Source organism: Mesoplodon bidens (genome assembly GCF_964165515.1).
Source record: "Mesoplodon bidens genome assembly, chromosome: 10".
NCBI lineage: Eukaryota > Metazoa > Chordata > Mammalia > Artiodactyla > Ziphiidae > Mesoplodon > Mesoplodon bidens.
Window position 1 is genome coordinate 69,809,977 of NC_138172.1, and position 18,970 is coordinate 69,828,946.

The 18,970-nt window shown below is 44.2% G+C and overlaps 1 protein-coding gene across 1 annotated transcript in view; it reads left to right on the plus strand.

Annotated features, from left to right (window-relative positions):
* The first annotated feature begins 4,976 nt into the window (after positions 1–4,976).
* The window catches only part of ZFAND3 (zinc finger AN1-type containing 3), a 343,937-nt gene continuing 329,943 nt past the window's right edge, over positions 4,977–18,970 (plus strand). The window contains exon 1 of the mRNA XM_081247541.1: positions 4,977–5,175. Within this exon, the coding sequence (XP_081103667.1) occupies positions 5,105–5,175 (71 nt within the window). The 5' untranslated portion in view covers positions 4,977–5,104. The remainder of the gene's footprint in view (positions 5,176–18,970) is intronic.

Genomic DNA, 18,970 nt, shown 5'->3' on the forward strand with positions numbered 1-18,970 from the left:
AGGGCTCTTCAGACAGAAAACTTGGGAACTGAGAATGAAGAGTTAGCCAGCTAGGAAAGTAATGAGAAGAAGCAGATGAACACTGGGTCTCATTTCTTACAACTGCAGTGTGACAAAAAAGCTCACAGCGAGTTTCAGTGTCTTTAGGGAAGTTGGGTGGTGATGGAGATGTTCCCTCAGGATAGTCTGATTAGGATGCCAGTTCATATATGGGTCTCGCATTGATTAACAAATTATTGTGCCTTTGTATTCATTCAACAAATATTTATTGAATGCCTACCAAATGTGCCCTAGGGATTACGTATATAGCAGTAAACAGACATAATCTTTGGAGAGGAGACACACAAATAAATATTTAATTATAAACCGTGATAGGTGCTGCAAAGAAAGAGTGTCATAGAAGATAAAAATGGGGCAACATAATCTTAATTGGGGCTGGGTGTCAGTGAAGTCTCCTCTGAGGAAGTGCCATTTAAATTTAGGCCTGAAATAGCTCAACTAGCAGTTCCTTTGCTGGAAAATTCTTGAACTTTTCCATTGTTCTATATGCGTTTGAATTTCAGGCTGCAATATACTCCTGTTCTGGTCTGTTGTAGACACCTTTTGGAATCTTTGCCAAGAACATAACTGATCTTCTTTGAGAACTATAGGCTACAAGGATGGGTCTCTGGCAGCCATGTTTGCATTACAAAGCAAAGAGCCTTCACTACACAATGCTCCACTGGCTAAAGGAGACTGTACCAGAAATAGACAATCTGACATGAGCTAGACCAATAAGGATCTTTCTCCTGGGAATTGGGATCCATAGATACTAATTAATCTTTGCTAGTTTTTTTTTTTTTTTTTGCGGTATGCGGGCCTCTCACTGTTGTGGCCTCTCCCGTTGTGGAGCATAGGCTCTGGACGAGCAGGCTCAGCGGCCATGGCTCATGGGCCCAGCCGCTCCACGGCATGTGGGATCTTCCCGGACCGGGGCACGAACCCGTGTCCCCTGCATCGGCAGGCGGACTCTCAACCACTGCGCCACCAGGGAAGCCCTGCTAGTTTTTTTTTAAGATTTTTTTTTAATTTTATTTTTTATTTTTTGCTTTATAACAAATTAAATCAGTTATACATATACATATGTTCCCATATCCCCTCCCTTTTGCGTCTCCCTCCCACCCTCCCTATCCCACCCCTCCAGGCGGTCACGAAGCACCGAGCTGATCTCCCTGTGCTATGCGGCTGCTTCCCACTAGCTATCTACCTTACATTTGGTAGTGTATGTATGTCCATGCCGCTCTTTCACTTTGTCACAGCTTACCCTTCACCCTCCCCATATCCTCAAGTCCATTCTCTAGTAGGTCTGTGTCTTTATTCCCGATTTTTTTTTTGATGTGGACTATTTTTAAAGTCTTTATTGAATTTGTTACAATATCGCTTCTGTTTTATGTTTTGGTTTTTTGGCCTGGAGACATGTGGGACCTTAGCTCCCCGACCAGGGATTGAACCCGCACCTGCTGCATTGGAAGGCGAAGTCTCAACCACTGGACTGCCAGGGAAGTCCCTCTCTGCTAATTCTTGAAATGAGGATAGGTAAGCTTGGACAGCCATGTTCTACTATGTTCCTAGAGAAGCAGTGAAAACAGGTCTGCAAAGAGGAATGAAGCAGCACTGTAGAGAGAAGAGCATGTGACCAGGGAGAAAAGAGATAATGAAGGAATAGCTACTTGGCTTCCTGCTGGTATTTCAGATCCTCTTTCCAGTCCTTCCTGAGATCTTGTTGATCTCTGTGCCCCTGGGCTCTATAAGATTATTCCTTAAAAAAATTTTTTTTAGCATGAAGAAGTTTCAGTGGGTTTCTGTACTTGCAGACAAAGGAGCCTTGACTAAGAGTGGGTTTGTTTTGTTTTGCTTTGTGGTACGCGGGCCTCTCCCCTTGTGGAGCACAGGCTCCGGACACATAGGCTCAGTGGCCATGGCTCACGGGCCTAGCTGCTTCGCGGCATGTGGGATCTTCCCGGAACGGGGCACGAACCCGTGTCCCCTGCATCGGCAGGAGGACTCTCAACCACTGCGCCACCAGGGAAGCCCTAAGAGTGGGTTTTTATCAGATTAGCTCTTTCGTTCAACAAACATAGATTGAGTCTGTTTCAATCCCACTGAGATTGGTGGAGCCCACAAGTCCACAAAGCATGCACAAACAGAATGGTATGTACAGAAATAAAATAATAATATTTATTACTAAAATTAATCTAAGTAACACCCTCTGAGTCTCTGCTATCCCCACTGGGTTGTGGGTACATTAACAGCTATTTCTAAGAGCCAGTTCTTTTGGAGCTAGGTTTTGTGAGGAGAGACAGACATGTAAATTTCCTGGTCCTATAATGGAGACTACATGGGCAGAGGGAGGAGGGACCAATTCTGCCCTGCCCAGTATGGGAGGCATAGAGGTAATAAATGCCTGAAGGGGCAGTAGGAGTGTGCTGGGTAGGACAGGAAGGGGCAGAGGGGAATAGGAGGGACAAAGCCTTAGGAAATGCCTTGTACATACTGGGTACTTAATACATGCTTGTTAAGTTGAATAACTGGCAAACAGGTAGGCGAGCAGTTTGTAAGATGACAATCATGTTTTATATAAAATTTTCCTTTTGGTTTTAGGGTTTCCTTTTCCACATACAAAAGAAAGTCATCAAGATGTCAATAGCGAGAGTCCCACTTAATCTGTTTGTTAAACTCAAAGCCTGTAAATCATCTGTGAATGTGGCAATTTTATGTCAGTTTAGGTGGGGATTTAAGGAAATATGAGTCCAACGAGAGCTGGGTGTGCCATATGACTTCATCCATTCTATGGGCTTTTGACAGAAATATTTATTGAAGGCTTGTGAAAATCAACAAAGCCGAAACTAAATATTATGCAAAATAAATCAGCATTCACATTTGGAGGGTGCTTTGGCTTTAAGTCGTTTGATCTTTGCAATTAACCGTCTTCATCAGCAGGAGCCTCTTTAGGAGGATGCTCAACTAAGTGTGATCCTTGCTCTTTATGAGGTAGGGGGTAGATGGGCCCCTAAGATCTCTCTTCAGAACTATTCACTGCTGTCTCTCTAAGATCATTTAGAGGCCAAAAGAAGCAACAACGTTAATAAGTCCACAGAGCATGTACAAACAGAATGGGCAGGTACATGACTCTCCGTATCACCAGTGCTATGAGTGACTGAGCTGAGTGGTGTCAAGTTTCTGCTTTCCAAAAGCAACTGGAAACCCAGGCATTAAGAGAAATCTATTGAACTTTAAATAATTGTGACTATTTAGAAAACTAATTGGTGGGGGGTAGGAGGGGAAAGCAAGCAACACCTGCTTACAATAGGGCTTGTGGCTGTCAATTGGCAAGGCCTCCTTCTCTCTATCCCAAGAAAAAGGGTTCAAGGCCCCCCTGGATGGGGTTCGAGAGGGTCTCTGTACACGCTCAGCTGCGGCGGGGTTGGGGGGGAAGCCAGGAAGCCTTCCTAGAAGTAGCAGGGACTGAGAAGTCCGCGCATAAGGGCCTCAGCTATGGGTCACCTCTCCAAGAGGTCTGGTGGAAGTTTGCTCCTTGTTGAAATTAGTCATTAACAATCACCTTCTTCTCACGATTGGCTGAAGCTCAGAATGGGTTCAGGATAAAAGACAATGAGCGTTAAAGGACTCGGTTTTTAGTGCCTCAAACTTTTTGGTCACTTACCAGTTTCCATCACTAATTTGGCCATACCTACCCTCCCAAAACCGAAATGTCCACTCCAGAAAGAAGAGAGGTTCTCCTAGCCTAGGCACAGGGAGTGGACTTGTGTCTCTGAGGATGGGGACACCGATGGGGTTAGAGGGGCACGGAACCTGACCAAAACACTACCCTCTCTCCCCCCGCCACTGCGGGTGCGGAGGAGGGGAGGGACGTTTCCCAGAAGTTCATCACTGCCAAAGAGAAACAGGTTCTCTGGGTGGAACAGGAAGAGTGAGTTGGGTGTGGGAGGCCTGGGAAGAGAGATTTCCTGGGGTTAGCAGTTCATTGAGAAATGTTCTCCGGCATCGCCCAGGACCAAAAGCGAAGAGCTCGCGGACCTCTAGGATAGCTGAAGACCCCAGCAGCCCCAGGAAGACCGAGCCCCACTTCCGGGTTTGGAAACTCTCCTCCCCGCCCTTCCCCGTGCCGGGTAATAGGATTCTCCGAGCGCATGCGCGGTGTTCGGCCGCCGCTCCGGGACTGGTTCAACTAACCCTAAACAACAAATCTGCTCCTCCCCCTCTCGCTTGGGGCGTACCATTCGCGTTTGGGGGGGAGGTAACGTGCCCCAGAGTATTCAGAAGCCTGCTCCCCTTCTTCAGACAGGGGAAGGTAAGTTTCTTTAAGATTTTAAAAGTTCCAAGAATAAGAAAGCCTCCGAGGCCCGTCGCTGAGTGATAGTTCTACGGCCTCGGCTTTGCCCACGGCCCCGTCCTCTTCCTTTGAGGCGCTGAACAAAGTGGCACGCCCGGATCCCAGCTGATCAGCTGCTGGGCTTTGGCGGCGGCTTCCCCCCGGCGAGACCATTGTGACTCCTTGGGAGGGGTGCGTGAGGAGGGGAGGGGGCGGAGCGGCCATTGTCCGGTCAGCGCAGCCTCCGAGGGAGGGGAGGGGGTTACGGAGCGAGCGGGCCCCGTGGCTTCACAGCTGCCGCCGCTACGCTAAAGGCGGGGGGGGCCTTAGGTCCTTCCCAGCGCCGCCGCACGGAACATCGCTCTGGCTGGGAGCGGCGGTGGGAGCTGCCGAGGCGCCGGGACTTCCCTCCTCCCCTGTGGTCCTCGGTTCACCCGTACGCCCCACCTCCTCAGCTCCCCTCCCTCTACTCCCCCCGGCCCCCCCATCTCCGAAGGCCGAGTGGTGCGGCCCGCCTCCAGCTGACTGGCCTGGAATCCCGGCTCGGAGCCCCGGACTCGCGCCCGCCCGCGCGCCCGCTCCCTCCCCCTCCCCCCGCCCCGAGCCCCCCGACGCCGCCGCCGCCTCCGCCTCCGCCTCTGCCTCCGCCTCCTCCTCCTCCTTCGAGCGGGGCCCAGGCCCAGCCGCTGCCACCGCTGCCGCCGCCGAGCTCCGCCGCCGCCGCCGAGCACCATGGGAGATGCCGGGAGCGAGCGCAGCAAAGCGCCCAGTCTGCCGCCTCGCTGTCCCTGCGGCTTCTGGGGGTAAGTGCCCGGCTGGGTGGGTGCGGGGGCCGGGTCGCGGGCGCCGGGGCTGCTTGGGCAGGCCTTGCGGCCTGGGGAGGCCGGAACCCTGGGGGCTGGGCCCAGGCCGGGCCTGCGGGGAGGGGGCAGGGGCCGCGTCCTGGGGAGGGGCACCGGGTGGGGAGCTGGGGGTGGGCAGAGAAGGCCCTGCCGGGGATGCGCTGCCACCCTCGGAGACTCGCCTGCCAGAGGGTCGGGCCGAAAGGGGCCGCCTGGGCTACTGGTGAGGGGGGCAGGGCTGCGTTCAGGGATGAGGGGGCGGCGTTGGCACCTCCCGGTGGAGCTGGGGTGCCCCCTTCCCTTGGCTTGTGGAGGCCAGCCCTTCCTCTCCTCCTTGGTATGAGTTGGTGCCCAGGAACCAGGAGGGTATTTCCTCTGACTTTTTCACCTCCCCTCCTCCCTGTCCCCCAGAGACTTGCATCATCACTTCCTAAATTATATCCTAGTGCCCCATTTGCTTTTAGGAAGCTGTTCACACGTCACCCATTTTTAAAAGTCGAGCCCAGAACCCAGGCTTGGGTAAAGTTACAAGACTGTTGAGGTCTCACCTTATTTAAAACACGTTTGTTTCAGAAGGTCTGTAAGATTCCCTTGTCAAAAAAACCTCAAGTCAGCTTGGCTTAGTGAGAGCCAATTTGCTTAATTGTCTCAAATTCCCTTCTGTCCCCATTTTTTTTTAAATGATAAAAATATTCACCTTGGCCAGCCTGTGTTAGAGTGAAAATATTTGAGGTGGGAAATCAACTTTTCCACCTGTAGTTACAGTTTAAATTCTCCTTGTTACACTTGGAGTTTTTATGGATTGCCACCCCTCTTACCAGACAGGTGCCTCCATCATAACTTATGATTCTAGATCTATTGTAAGGAAACTGGAGACTTTGAAGGCCAGCTTTTGTGATTTATCTCTTTTTTTGTTTTATTTTCCAAAGATTCAGTATATTTGGAGGTGCATAGAGGCCGTAAGGAAATGATTATTTCTGGTGAGGGCATCTTGGGAAGATGTATTGAAGTATTTTATCTTTACTGTCTCTCAGATCCTAGGGATGATTGAGGTAAAAATTAAGGCTATGGTTTTTGGGAGTGCAGAGAAAGATTAGAAAGTGGATCTTAGTGTAGATTTCTGTGGAGTTTGTCATATCCAAAGGTTATGGCAAAAAAAAATCTCATTTTCTCATCTTTCAGCCTTTTCTTTCTCAAAAATTATAAGTTACGGCGTTACCAAAAGTTCTGAAGATGTGAAAATATCTTAGGTTTTATAGTCTCCCCTTCTTTTTGACTTGAAAATAATTGTGTTGCTAAGTGCTTTCATAGGCAATCTAATTCCCACAAGAACCTTATTAAGTGGGAACCATTCTGTCTTCATTTGTAGATGGGAAAACTGAGGCATTATTTATAGATGGGAAACTTGCCTTTGCATTCAGGGATTTCAGGGTGGAGCTAATGAGCTCTGTAGAGTGCTTAGTACCATCACGTTTATGACATCAGTCTGCTGCCCTGGAAAAATCTGGTGTCACAAGCCTCAGATTGTAACTCATAAGAAGATATGTGGCTCAGAGAAAGTAGCTGCCAGTGGCAGCTAATGCCCAGGATGTATCAGAGGTCTATTTCCTGGCAACATGTTAATGTCTTTGGGGCCATTATTATGAGTGGAACCCACATTAAAAGATTTACATCAAGTCCTAGAAACTGAGCAAGGTTCTGAGTAATGCAAGGAGAGTTTGGTAGTAGAGAGAAATAGTTACACTGATGCCATACTTGACTTATAAGCAACCAGGGCTGCTTTTTTGATACTTTAAATATGGCACTTTTTACGAACTGCAATTTGCCTAACAAGAGTTAGGCGAAACTAATATCTTTATGGTGGAAGCTGTTCTTTTTAATGTGTAATGTTTTAACCTTTCCTAAAGGCGCCTGTGTAGTTTGCAGTTTATACCAAAGTATAAGGAAATTGCTGCCTAGTTTCCATTATATCATGACTGATTTTGAACATGTTTCCCTTATTGCATGGGCTACATTCATGTTATATTCATTAAGTAAACTTATAATGTCTTTAGCAAATATTTGAGTGCCTCTGATATTATGGTAGACAAGAGGGGCACTGGCACCATTATCTGGGAGCAGGGGGCATAGAGGAGTAAAAACACCAGTTACAATGAAGTGTGTTAGGCTTGGAATAGGGTTTGTTGGGAGGGGCACCTACTCCAGTTGAGGTGGATGTAGAGGAAGGTAGCCTGGAGGGTGACGCCAGCCTAAGCCTGCAGGAAGATTAAGAGAGAATGGAAATAGTTAGGGAGAAGAGTGTTTTCTCTCAGGCAGAGGGGAGAGCATGGATGAAGGCCTGGATGTTAGAGAGAGCACTACACATTTGATCAGCTGAAATTTCATTGTAGAGGATTGGTAGATTGTGAAGAGGGGTCAGCTAGAAATGAGGCTGAGATGGTGAGAGCAATTGGTGATACAGGTCCCCATACGTGATGCTTATGACTTTGGATTTTTATCTAAATAAAAATGTGCACTGGGGAGCTGTTGAAGAACTTTGAGTGGGTTGTGAGGTGATTTTCTTTAATGTGAAAGATTACTGGATGATCTTGAGGGTGGCCTGTGTATGTGGGTATGATTATGTGTGTGTGTTTGAATGTGGTGTCTGTATGTTTGTGGCATGTTGTAAAGTCCAGAGGTACAGAAGACTTGTCAGGAGGAGTGATCTCCAGGGGATTACTATACCTGTATAGTGGCCAGGGAGCATGGAGAGAAGTAGATGTCAAAGCCATTCAGGAGGTAACTTGCCTTTTCCCTTCATGAGCATGAAGGTGAGTGTGTTCTCTGGAAACTTTAGTCAGCATTGCACTCTGCGGAAGCCGCAGGTCTGTGAAGTCAGCTAGCCAGGGCCCACACCCAGCCCTTTGCTGAGGAGCCTCTTAGCAGAATGTTCTGGTACTAGCAGACTAAAGGCAGTTCCTTTAGGATTGCTCTTCTCTCTAGTGACTTAGGCAGAAGGACTTGCTGCCTGGCATTGTCCACTCAGGACACCAATCAGTGGGGGTTGGTTGACATAGGAGAGCTTTCAGGTGGGTCTTGTGGGACTGCAATGAGAAAGGAGAATGCCTAGAGGAGCATGCAGTGCAAATGTGTTAGTGCTTCGAACACTCAAATTTTCTAGTTTTCTCCTTGGTTTTATATTGTGAAATTGAGTATAGGTAATTAAGTTAATGTGTTACAGAGAGACCACTGGGAAACTTTGCTACCTTGGAAATTGTTGAAGATTTACTAAAGTTGCAAGGTGTTTGTATAGCACGTAAATGTTTTTAGGGTTAATGACCATAAATGGTTTTTTCCCTGAGACATGGACTTAAAACTTTTAGTGAAATATGAGCATGAGCATTTTCTTGGCTTATTTTAGGCATTCAGTAATCATGCAAAAAACCATGCTAGTTTATAATTGTCAAATCTGAAATGAAATAGTCAATTGGTGCATTTTCTTTAGTTGAAATACATATGTAAAAGCACTTTTAAATCATATAGATATAAGTGGTATTAGTTGAAGCTACAAAATATACTGAGGGATATAGATTCTTCACAGATATTTTCAAAAGTTTTTGAAAGAGCAGACCTAGAATATTATTTAAAAAAGACAGGAAGAAGACAATAAGAATGTCCTGAGTGTATTATAGGGTGATAGAATGGGTAATTCATTAGGATGGGGGAAAGATGGACTTTATTTTCAAATTCTGCATATTAAGTATAAATATCTAATTACAATTATTGATATTCTGCCTTTAGAATTGGAGACAATCTATCACAGTGTAATTTAATGGAAACTTTGAGAAGTGTTATTCTTTTCATAAGTAAATTTAAAGCGCGTAGTAGACATAAGTGTTCAGTCTGATATTGAGGGAATAATGGAGTATTTTATTTTATTTTTAAAATAAATTTATTTATTTATTTTTGGCTGCGTTGAGTCTTGTTGCTGCGCGTGGGCTTTCTCTAGTTGTGGCGAGTGGGGGCTACTCTTCGTTGCAGTGCTCGGGCTTCTCATTGCGGTGGCTTCTCTTGTTGCGGAGCACGGGTTCTAGGCACGCAGGCTTCCGTAGTTGTGGCACGCGGGCTCAGTACTTGTGGCTTGTGGGCTCTAGAGCACAGGCTCAGTAGTTGTGGCGCACAGGCTTAGTTGCTCTGCGGCACGTGGGATCTTCCTGGACCAGGGCTTGAACCCGTGTCCCCTGCGTTGGCAGGCGGATTCTTAACCACTGTGCCACCAGGGAAGTCCCTGGAGTATTTTAGATATGGGATTTATTAGGTAAACGAGTCATTGTCTTGATAAAAAAAAAAAGATGTTCATGATTTATTTTCTAATGAATCATGTCATAAAAGAAATATTACATGGGTACATTTTCTTTAGGGAAATAGATTTTATTATTTCATTTTTGTGATCTATTCTGTTGAGAAGCATTTTACTTACCAACTAGATCTGCTACATAATGATGAATTTTATTTATTTATTTATTTATTTATTTTTTGCGGTATGCGGGCCCCTCACTGTTGTGGCCTCTCCCGTTGTGGAGCACAGGCTCCGGACGCGCAGGCTCAGCGGCCATGGTTCACGGGCCCAGCTGCTCCGCGGCATGTGGGATCTTCCCGGACCGGGGCACGAACCCGTGTCCCCTGCATCGGCAGGTGGACTCTCAACCAGTGCGCCACCAGGGAAGCCCGATAATGATGAATTTTAAGGAAAGATGGAGTTAGGACAGAGATCAAGAGAATCTCACAAAATAAATTCTGTTCCTGAAATGGTTACTAGTAGAAAGTTGATTCAACCAAGATACTGACTAGTTAGCTTAAACAGAAGTTATTTGTTTATTTTTATTGTTTGTTTTATTTTCTCCGAGCCCAGGCTTTGGGAATTGCTGTAGAACTCTGTTTCTGTCACTCTGTGAGTTATATGGCAAGTTTGCTGGGCTCCTAGTAGTGTGTGGCCCTCACACTCATTTTTGATTTATCAGTCTCTGTCTCCCAATTGGAACATGTTGCCACACTTCAACCAGCTTAACCTGGGCTTTCAAATTCCATGTGAACACAGCATGAACCACTAGTTAATCAGTAGAATGTTCATTCCAGTGATGTCACTAATTATTCATCTGATTATAAAACCCCCTTAAACATTCTCCTAAACACAAAACAGCTCATTTGTACAGTTTTCCTTTTTTTTTTTTTTTAAGATTTTATATTTTTAGAGCAGTTTTAGGTTTAGAGCACAATTGAGAGTAAGGTACAGCGATTTCCCATATACCCCCTGTTCCCTCCCATCCACAGCCTCCCTTATTATCAGCATCCCCACAACAGTGGTGCATTTGTAACAGTGATGAACCTACATTGACATGTCATTATCACCCAAAGTCCATGGTTTACACTGCGGTTCACTCTTGGTATTGTACAGTTTGTGGGATTGGATGAATTATAGTGACATGTGTCTATTACAGTGTCATATAGAGTAGTTGCACTGCTCTAAAAATCCTCTTTGCTCTTACCTATTCATTGCTCCCTCCTCCCAACCCCTGTCAACCACTCATCTTTTTACTCCATTGTTTTGCCTTTTCCAGAATGTCATATAGTTGGAATCATACAGTATGTAACATTTCCAGATTGACTTCTTTCACTTAGTAATATGCATTTAAGGTTCCTCCTTGTCTTTTTGTGGCTTGATAGCTCATTTCTTTTTAGCACTTTAAGATTCAATTGTCTATATGTATCACAGTTTATCCATTCACCTACTGAAGGACATCTTGGTTGCTTCCAAGTGTTGGCAATTTTGAATAAAGCTGCTATAAACATCCATTTGCAGGTTTTTGTGGACATAAGTTTTCAATTCCTTTGGGTAAATACCAAGGAGTCATGCAGTTTTACTTTGCATTTTTGAATTTTGTGTGCATCTGAAGATGCAACATGATTTAAATGAAATATTCACTGTCAATACGTTTATCTATCTGCCCCATTTTCCTGATTACATTTGGATATCCAGAAAAATTTGCCCCTTTGCAGTGATGGAACACGGGGAGATAATTTTATTTTTTAAGAAAACATGTTCTTTGTTTACATTGGTTTGAGACAATAGCGTTTTAGAGTTAGATCCAGTTAACATATAGGACATAGGCTCTTTTGGTACAATTCTCTTCTCCTCTCCATTCATTCTTCTCCTTCCCATTCACCACTCTCCTCCCCTCATCGCCCCCCCCCCCAAAAAAAAGAGAACACAGCACTTTAAGTCTACTGAAAGTTTTGACTAAAAATCTCTTCATGGTCTTTAATAGTATTAAAGTTAACATTAATTTTTACAAGTTAACTTTTTTCTAGCTGGAAAAATCCGAGGGCTAAGAATTCTTTGAATAAAGTTTTTTGAAATGAAACCCTAGTGTATTAAATATTATTTATTGAGGGCAGAGTATGAAGATGGTGAGAACTAATATAATTAGGAGTTTTTTATTAGGTCATACGGAGGTGTGTCTGTGCAAACTGATGCAAAGTTTTGAACTACCACAATAATTATAGATCAAGATTGAGGTTAAAAGTTCTTTTTTCTTTTGAAGAAAGGTTAAGTTCAGTATCTCATCAAAGCTACATTTAGGAATTTGACCAGTCACAACTCAAAACTTGTATAATTTTAATCATACACTTAAAAAACTGTCCAGATTCAGGCTTGTTGTGGGACTTTGTGTCAGAGTGGTTTGCAAAAGAGGGCCTTCATTCCAACTGGGTGGATGACACTGATGTCTCTCGGTTCTGGTAGGGGCTTTGGGAAACAGGCTGATCCTGCTTTGGGCTGGGTCCCTATGTAACAAAGTTATGTTGCTGAATGAGATATTTAGATATAAGGAAGAAATTACCTATGTGTGTTCAATGCAGAAGGGAGGTTAAGCAGCTTTATTTGAAGTTTTTAATAACCAGAATCTAAGACTGCATTCTAGAATTGTTCTGTCCAGTATGGTAGCCACTAGCTACATGTAGCAGTTTAAATTCATACTAATTAAAATTAAATAAAATTAAAAATTCAGGGCTTCCCTGGTGGCGCAGTGGTTGAGAGTCTGCCTGCCGATGCAGGGGACATGGGTTCGTGCCCCGGTCCGGGAGGATCCCACATGCTGCGGAGCGGCTGGGCCCGTGAGCCATGGCTGCTGAGCCTGCGCGTCCGGAGCCTGTGCTCCGCAACGGGAGAGGCCACAACAGTGAGAGGCCCGCATACCGCAAAAAAAAAAAAAAAAAAAAAAATTCAGTTTTGAGTTACACTAGCTATATTTTAAGTACTCTGTATCTCAGTAGCTGGTGGCTACCTCGTTGGGGAACACAGATATAGAACCCTTCATCCTCCCAAAAAGTTCTGTTGGACAGTGCTCTTCTAGAGTGTTGATCTGATAGGCCGCCAGGATTTTCAAGCCCATTTTTTTCCCTTTTTTTCTAGTTTTATTAAGAAACAGTTGACATTCAAGCCTATTTTCTTGTGAGTTCTCTAGATCCCTGTTTTCTCTCATATTCTGAAAATGTGGGGCTTGTTTGATTTAGCTCTGTGGTGGTGTTGTTGTTTTTTTTTCCCACCTCCAACGTATTTTATTTCCAAAGGGGGAAGCCGTCCTATTGTTAATTCAGATAACTGGGAAGTGCTCCTTTGATCAGTTTTGGGAACTAAAATTTCAGTACAAGTTAGTCTATAATTTGAACTTCTTTTTTCATGTTAGCTTTTGGGTCAGTCATCTTTGCCCCTTTCTTAAGTCTATTAAACTGGCAACCTCAGAGGTCTATACAGGGAGACATTGGACTAATACAGAATCTTTTTTTTTTTTTTCTTTTTTCTTTTTTTTTTTAGTGAGAGAATTTTTGAAGGTATTCGCCTTGGACTATGATGTTTGTAGATTCACAAATGTAAATCTCATATGACAGCTTTTGATATATGATTAAGGATAAATGCATTGGATTTTCTGGTAAATTCAAGTCCCTCTGTACAGGGGAAGGTGGAGTATGTTGGAATATCCAGCAGCAGTGGGCAAAACCAAACTGACCTGTGGTGTACCAGGCTGAGGGAATAGAACAAGATGAATGAAAATGCCATGTCATCCTTGAGGCCAGGGGACAGAGCTGCAAACAGTGCCTGACATCTGAAGTTGTGGCTGCAGCTGTTCACCAGAGGAAGGAAGAATGCAGTAGGAAGAAGATGTAGTACTAGCTAACTGCATTTGTTCATTCAGCTGTACCAAATGTCCTGTATTATAGACAGGTGCAGTTTTGTGTTAGGGCAGAAGAATGTCCTGGGAAAGATCATGGATTGCAACTGTGACCACTCTGGTTGGGGGAGAAGGGGGGATGAGGGCAGACCACACCACAGCATTTTGTGTTTCTAGTTTGTGGACAGGCTCTATTTAGCCTCATTGCTGCCTCATTAATGTCCTGGTGAAGAGTTAGGTTGGTGTTGTTGCACTTGGGACCTTCTGGGGAGTGCCTTTTCTCATTTCTTTCTGCTAAAGTGGAGTGATATGGAGTAACAGTTGTTCATGTCTTATCTACCTCTTGGACTCTTACACACTGGTAAGTTGAAGTGCATTTATATAAATAATCACACTCTTAGCCACACTTCCTGGAAGGAGAAGTATTCTAATCATTCAAAAGTATCGCAAATACTCTTCCTGCAGTCATTTGGTTTTCTTACATGGTTGTGCTGGTAGCATTCCTGAACAGGGTGTGAGAAGTTTTCTCTAGCTAATGGGTACCTAATGGGAAGAGTGGGGCAGGAATTTGGAGAACATAGATTGGGTGGGGGGGCTTTGCTGATTATGTCCATGCTTTCAAAGTCTCTGCCTATTTCAGGTCATTGTTTTTCAATTTCAGCCCTTTTTAGAGTGCTTTATATAGATAGATGTGCTGGGAAAGTTCTCTCCTGAAAGAATTTTTTTTCAACGTAATGAATGAGACACAAAATAGATTGAATAATACAGTCATTCTTAACTGTCCAGGTGTGTATTAACCAGCAAGAAATAATAAACTGGAGGTGGGAGAGAGTGTGGTGTATTTCAGTGTATGTTGTTTCTAGATTTATGATTGCTTGGTTTCTGTCCTGGAGATGGATGGATGGTATTCTTCCTTTTCTTCAGATGCCACTGAAATTCAGAAAACCAGGTTTTTAAAGTCTTTGTGTTTCCATATGAAACTTTGCGTGTATATACAAAATCTTCACGGTGTATGACCCTATACAGTTTTATCTAGCTTGCCTTTCCCTTTTAACATAACACAGAGCTGTGGTACTCACCTTTAAAAATAAAGGTGTGTTTTTGCATGTTGATCCACAAAAATCCTTGCTTAGAGGAACTTTTGTTTTATTCTTTTGTTGATTAGGGGGACATAATCATGTACTCTCTGAGGCCTTTATTCCCTGTTTCTGTGTATACATCACTGTTAATTAGCTTTACCTGTTGTTCATGTCACCCCCCCACCCCAGTACTGTAGCACTTTCAGAATGTGTTTAAACTATGCATTTTATTTGTAAAGCTAATCTTTTTCTTCACTGAATGTGGGGCAGGATCTAATCATGGAACAGTTGCTGTAACAAGTGATAAAGATACAGTCTTGAGTAGAAGTGTGGAGTGTTACACAATGTATACTAAGAGTCTCTTTGGGGGTTTATAATCTCAATAATATCAGTATGGATTAATTTAGAAAATGATAGTCACAGTAAAACCTTTTCTGTGGAAGTGTGTGTCCCTAAAGGCTGCATTTTCTTCTTCTTGGTTTTAAGCTGTCTGGTGACTAGATATTTATAATCCCATAGTTGAAAGGCCTCTAGTTTTACCTGAATAGTTTTCATTATAGATAAATTAGATACTTACATTGTATGTGTTTTTGGTTGGAGTTAGGGACAGGAAGAATGGACTGTGTTGGTTTTGTGTTGAAATTTGGGATGCAGAAAAGTCACTGGACAGTATCAGACACCCGATTTGGAGGTGAGTTGGAAGAGTAAGGACACACAAGGTGGTCAAGGGGGAAACTGGGGTGCAAGGGGGATGAGGATGGGGAAATGTGGAGTGGTGGTAATTAGGGATGAAGATGCTTTGTGATCACCAACTTCTAGTCAAAATATGAGAAGTGACCACATCTGTAAGGGCTCGAGAAACTAATGTGAGCAGGTGGTGTGGGTGAGATCAAAGAAAACATTTCTGTTTTTTCTTGAAGTGTAGGGTGTGAGTCCGCAGAGGTCTTACAGGGAAGTACTAAAGATCATAGGATGAGAGCTGTGGTGCACGTTCCAAACTAAAGTTTCGTGGAAGTGGCGGCAGCTTTCAGCAAAACTGGTGTTCCATCTGTTAGAAGCCCATGGACTGTTTCTTCTGCTAAACCTTCTCAGCCAGTTAAAGGATGGTGCTTCGTGGTGTCTCTGCAGCAGACCATGGAGACTCTGCCTTCTTTCCTTTATTGGTATTGTCACAACCAACTCCATTCCTTGGGATATATTGATATTTTTTGTCTCCCTTTTCAACCTCCAAGCCTGGTGTGGAGAGTTCAACAAAGTTTTGCTCATTTCCTCCTTTACTTGCTGTTCTTGGGGGAGAAAACTCTCACAAGCCCTTCCCATTTAAAAGATTTTTCAATGAATACATATGGGGGAGGTTACATTAAATTTTAAAGAATTTAATAGTAGTGTGTAGTGTTTGTTGGAGGAATAAGACCTTTCTTATTTGCTGTGAGGCTAACGAAGGGCCCCTTTTCATCCAACCTAGGCTCTTCCAGAATGCCTCCAAAGATGAAGGGCATGCTGATATCTCATCTCCAGAAAAGCAGCTGAGCTCAGTGGCTAGGCATGGGCTTTGAAATCAAAGACCTGGGTTGAAAACTTGACTTTATAACTTTCTGCTTGATTTTGGGCAGTTTACCTCTTTGCCTCTTTTTCTTTAAAAAAGAATATACTAGAGTTGTTTTGAGGTTTAGTGAGCTCTAATGCCTGTCAAGCCCCTTGGCACAGTGCCTGACCAGGGTAATTAAATTTATTAAGGGCTGACTTCCCAGCCTTGAATGAAGGAGCATTGGTGGCAGATTAATAGGTGCAGAACTTTCTTGCCTCAACTGGCAATTTGCATTTATGGTAATCTCCAGACCGGTGCCACCTCATTAGTTGATGAGGTTTCTGACTGGCCTTTGGCTGGTTTGGCTATTTTCCAGAGCCTATCCCTTGTTCAGCAAGCATTTGTTAAGCATTCTGTTGTGTGTCTTGAGCTCTGCTAGGTATATTATACTGTTTTAGCTTCCGCCTTAAGAAAGCTCACAGGGTGGAAAGGGTGGCAGACAGTAAATGGACAAAACACCATGAGGAAAGTGCTATGGGAGATCATCACAGAGTACTGTGAGAGCACTGACCGGACATCTTACCGAGACTGGGAGTGGAGGATGGCCAGGAGGGCTCTCTGAGGAGATGGTGCTTAAGTTGGGAGTAAACGATGAGCAGGAGTTAACCATGTGGAGGTGGTGAGGAAGGGCTTTCCAAGCAGGGGGAACAGCTTATGCAAAGGCAGAGAGGAGTGAGAAAGCTTGCTGAATTCAGGGAATTGCAGATTCAACTCAGGATGTTAGCTGCATTTGTGGCGGGAGGCAAGATGAAGCTGGGGGGATGAGCAGGGGCCAGTCATGAACCTACTTGATTGTTGGATGGTTGAGTTAAGATTTTATCCTGGAAGCAGTTGGTACCATTTAAGGATTTAAGTATGGATGACAGATGATATTTATCTTTCAAAAACTTTACCTTGGCAGCAGTGTGGAGGAGAGTTGGAGGGTATAAGCATGGAAGCAGAGTCCAGTTAGAGCCCTTAAACCTTTTTGGGCCGTGGATGTCTTTGGCAGTCTGGTGAAGACTGCAGCCCCCTTTTCAGGACAATGCATAAAATAAATTACTTAGGATTACAAAGGAAACCAGTTAGATCTAAATGCATTTCTGTATGTGGATTATAGAGTCTGTGAACCCTAGATAAAGTAACCTTGAGTGAATGCTGTAGTAGGAGAGCTGAGAATGAATGTAGGTTGAAACGTGGGTAGTCTAGTCCATTTGGGCTGTAATAACAAAATACCATAGACTGGTGGCTTATAAACAACAGAAATTTGTTTCTCGCAGTTCTGGAGGCTGGAAGTCCAAGATCACGGCTCCGGCGGCTTTGGTGTCTGAGGAGAGCCAGCTTCCTCATAGATGCTGTCTTCTCATTATAACCTTATGTGGTGGAAGGGATGAGAGACCTCTCTCTAGCCTCTTTTATAACGGTACTAATCCCATGATCTAAGCAGAGCCCTCATGATCTAATTGCTTCCCAAAGGCCTCACCTCCAGATACCATGACACTGGGCGTTAGGATTCAACATGTGAATTCCGGTGGGGGAGCACAAACATTTCACTCCATAGCACTGGGACAGTGGGGACTGCAGAGGAGGGCTTGAGTGTAAGAGCAGAGACAGACTGGATGGGGGATGGGGTAGGGGGGTGGAAAGGAAAAGAGAGGCAGCAAGATTTCTGACATGGGCAACTGGGTGAAAGATGGCCAGTCACATATGGTGGGTATAGAAGTTCTGCCTACACACTAGTTAGCTTTTGAAAGGTCGTTTGTGAATCCATTTATTTCTAAGTCCATCGTGAAACTGTAGAAGAAGGCACTAATGCCGTCTGTCACTGGTGTGTGAAGTTTGGTTTGGTAGAAGAAGGTTTATACTTTGGGAGTTCTTAAGTTGAAGTGATTCCATCTGGAAGATGATGAGCATGTTGTGGGAAAGAAATGATTAGTTTTAGAAAGGTTGAGTATACATTTTGATGAATTAGATAGCATGTCAGTGTACTTTAATCGTATTTTTAAATTGAGGTGTAATTGATACATCATATTATATTAGTTTCAGGTGTACAACGTAATGAGTTGATATTTGTAGGTATTGCAGAATGGTCACCACAAAACATCTAGTTAACATCCATCGCCATACGTAGTTACAAAAATTTTTTTCGGGACTTCCCTGGTGGTTCAGTGGTTAAGAATCTGCCTGCCAATGCAGGGGACACAAGTTCTATCTCTGGTTACGGAAGATACCACATGCTGTGGAGCAGCTAAGCCTGTGCACCACAGCTACTGAGCCTGTGCTCTAGAGCCCGCGAGCCACAACTAATGTGCCCGCGTGCCACAACTACTGAAGCCCGGGGCGCCTAGAGCCCGTGCTCCGCAACAAGAGAAGCCACGGCAATGAGAAGCCCGTGCATCGCAATGAAGAGTAGCCCCCACTCGCCGCAACTAGAGAAAGCCCGTGTGCAACAACGAAGACCCAATGCAGCCAAGAAATAAAAAAATAAAAATAGGTGAAATTCTGAAGGACTCTTTGCCAAGCAACTTAAAAAAAATTTTTTTTTCTTGTGATGAGAACTTTTAAGGTCTACTTTCTTAGCAACTTTCAAATATGTAATATAGTATTATTAACTACAGTCACCATGCTGTCCAATACAGTCCCATGACATTCATTTTATAACTGCAAGTTTGCACCTTTTGACCCCCCCACTCATTTCACTGCCCCACCTCCTGCCACCGCCAACCACCAATCTGTTCTCTATATGCGACCTTCTTTTCCCTAAAGATTCTGCATATAAGTAAGATCATATAGCATTTGTCTTTCTCTCTCTGACTTATTTTCACTTAGCGTAATGCCCTCAAGGTCCATCCATGTTGTTGCAAGTGGCAGGATTACATTCTTTTTAATGGCCAAATAATATT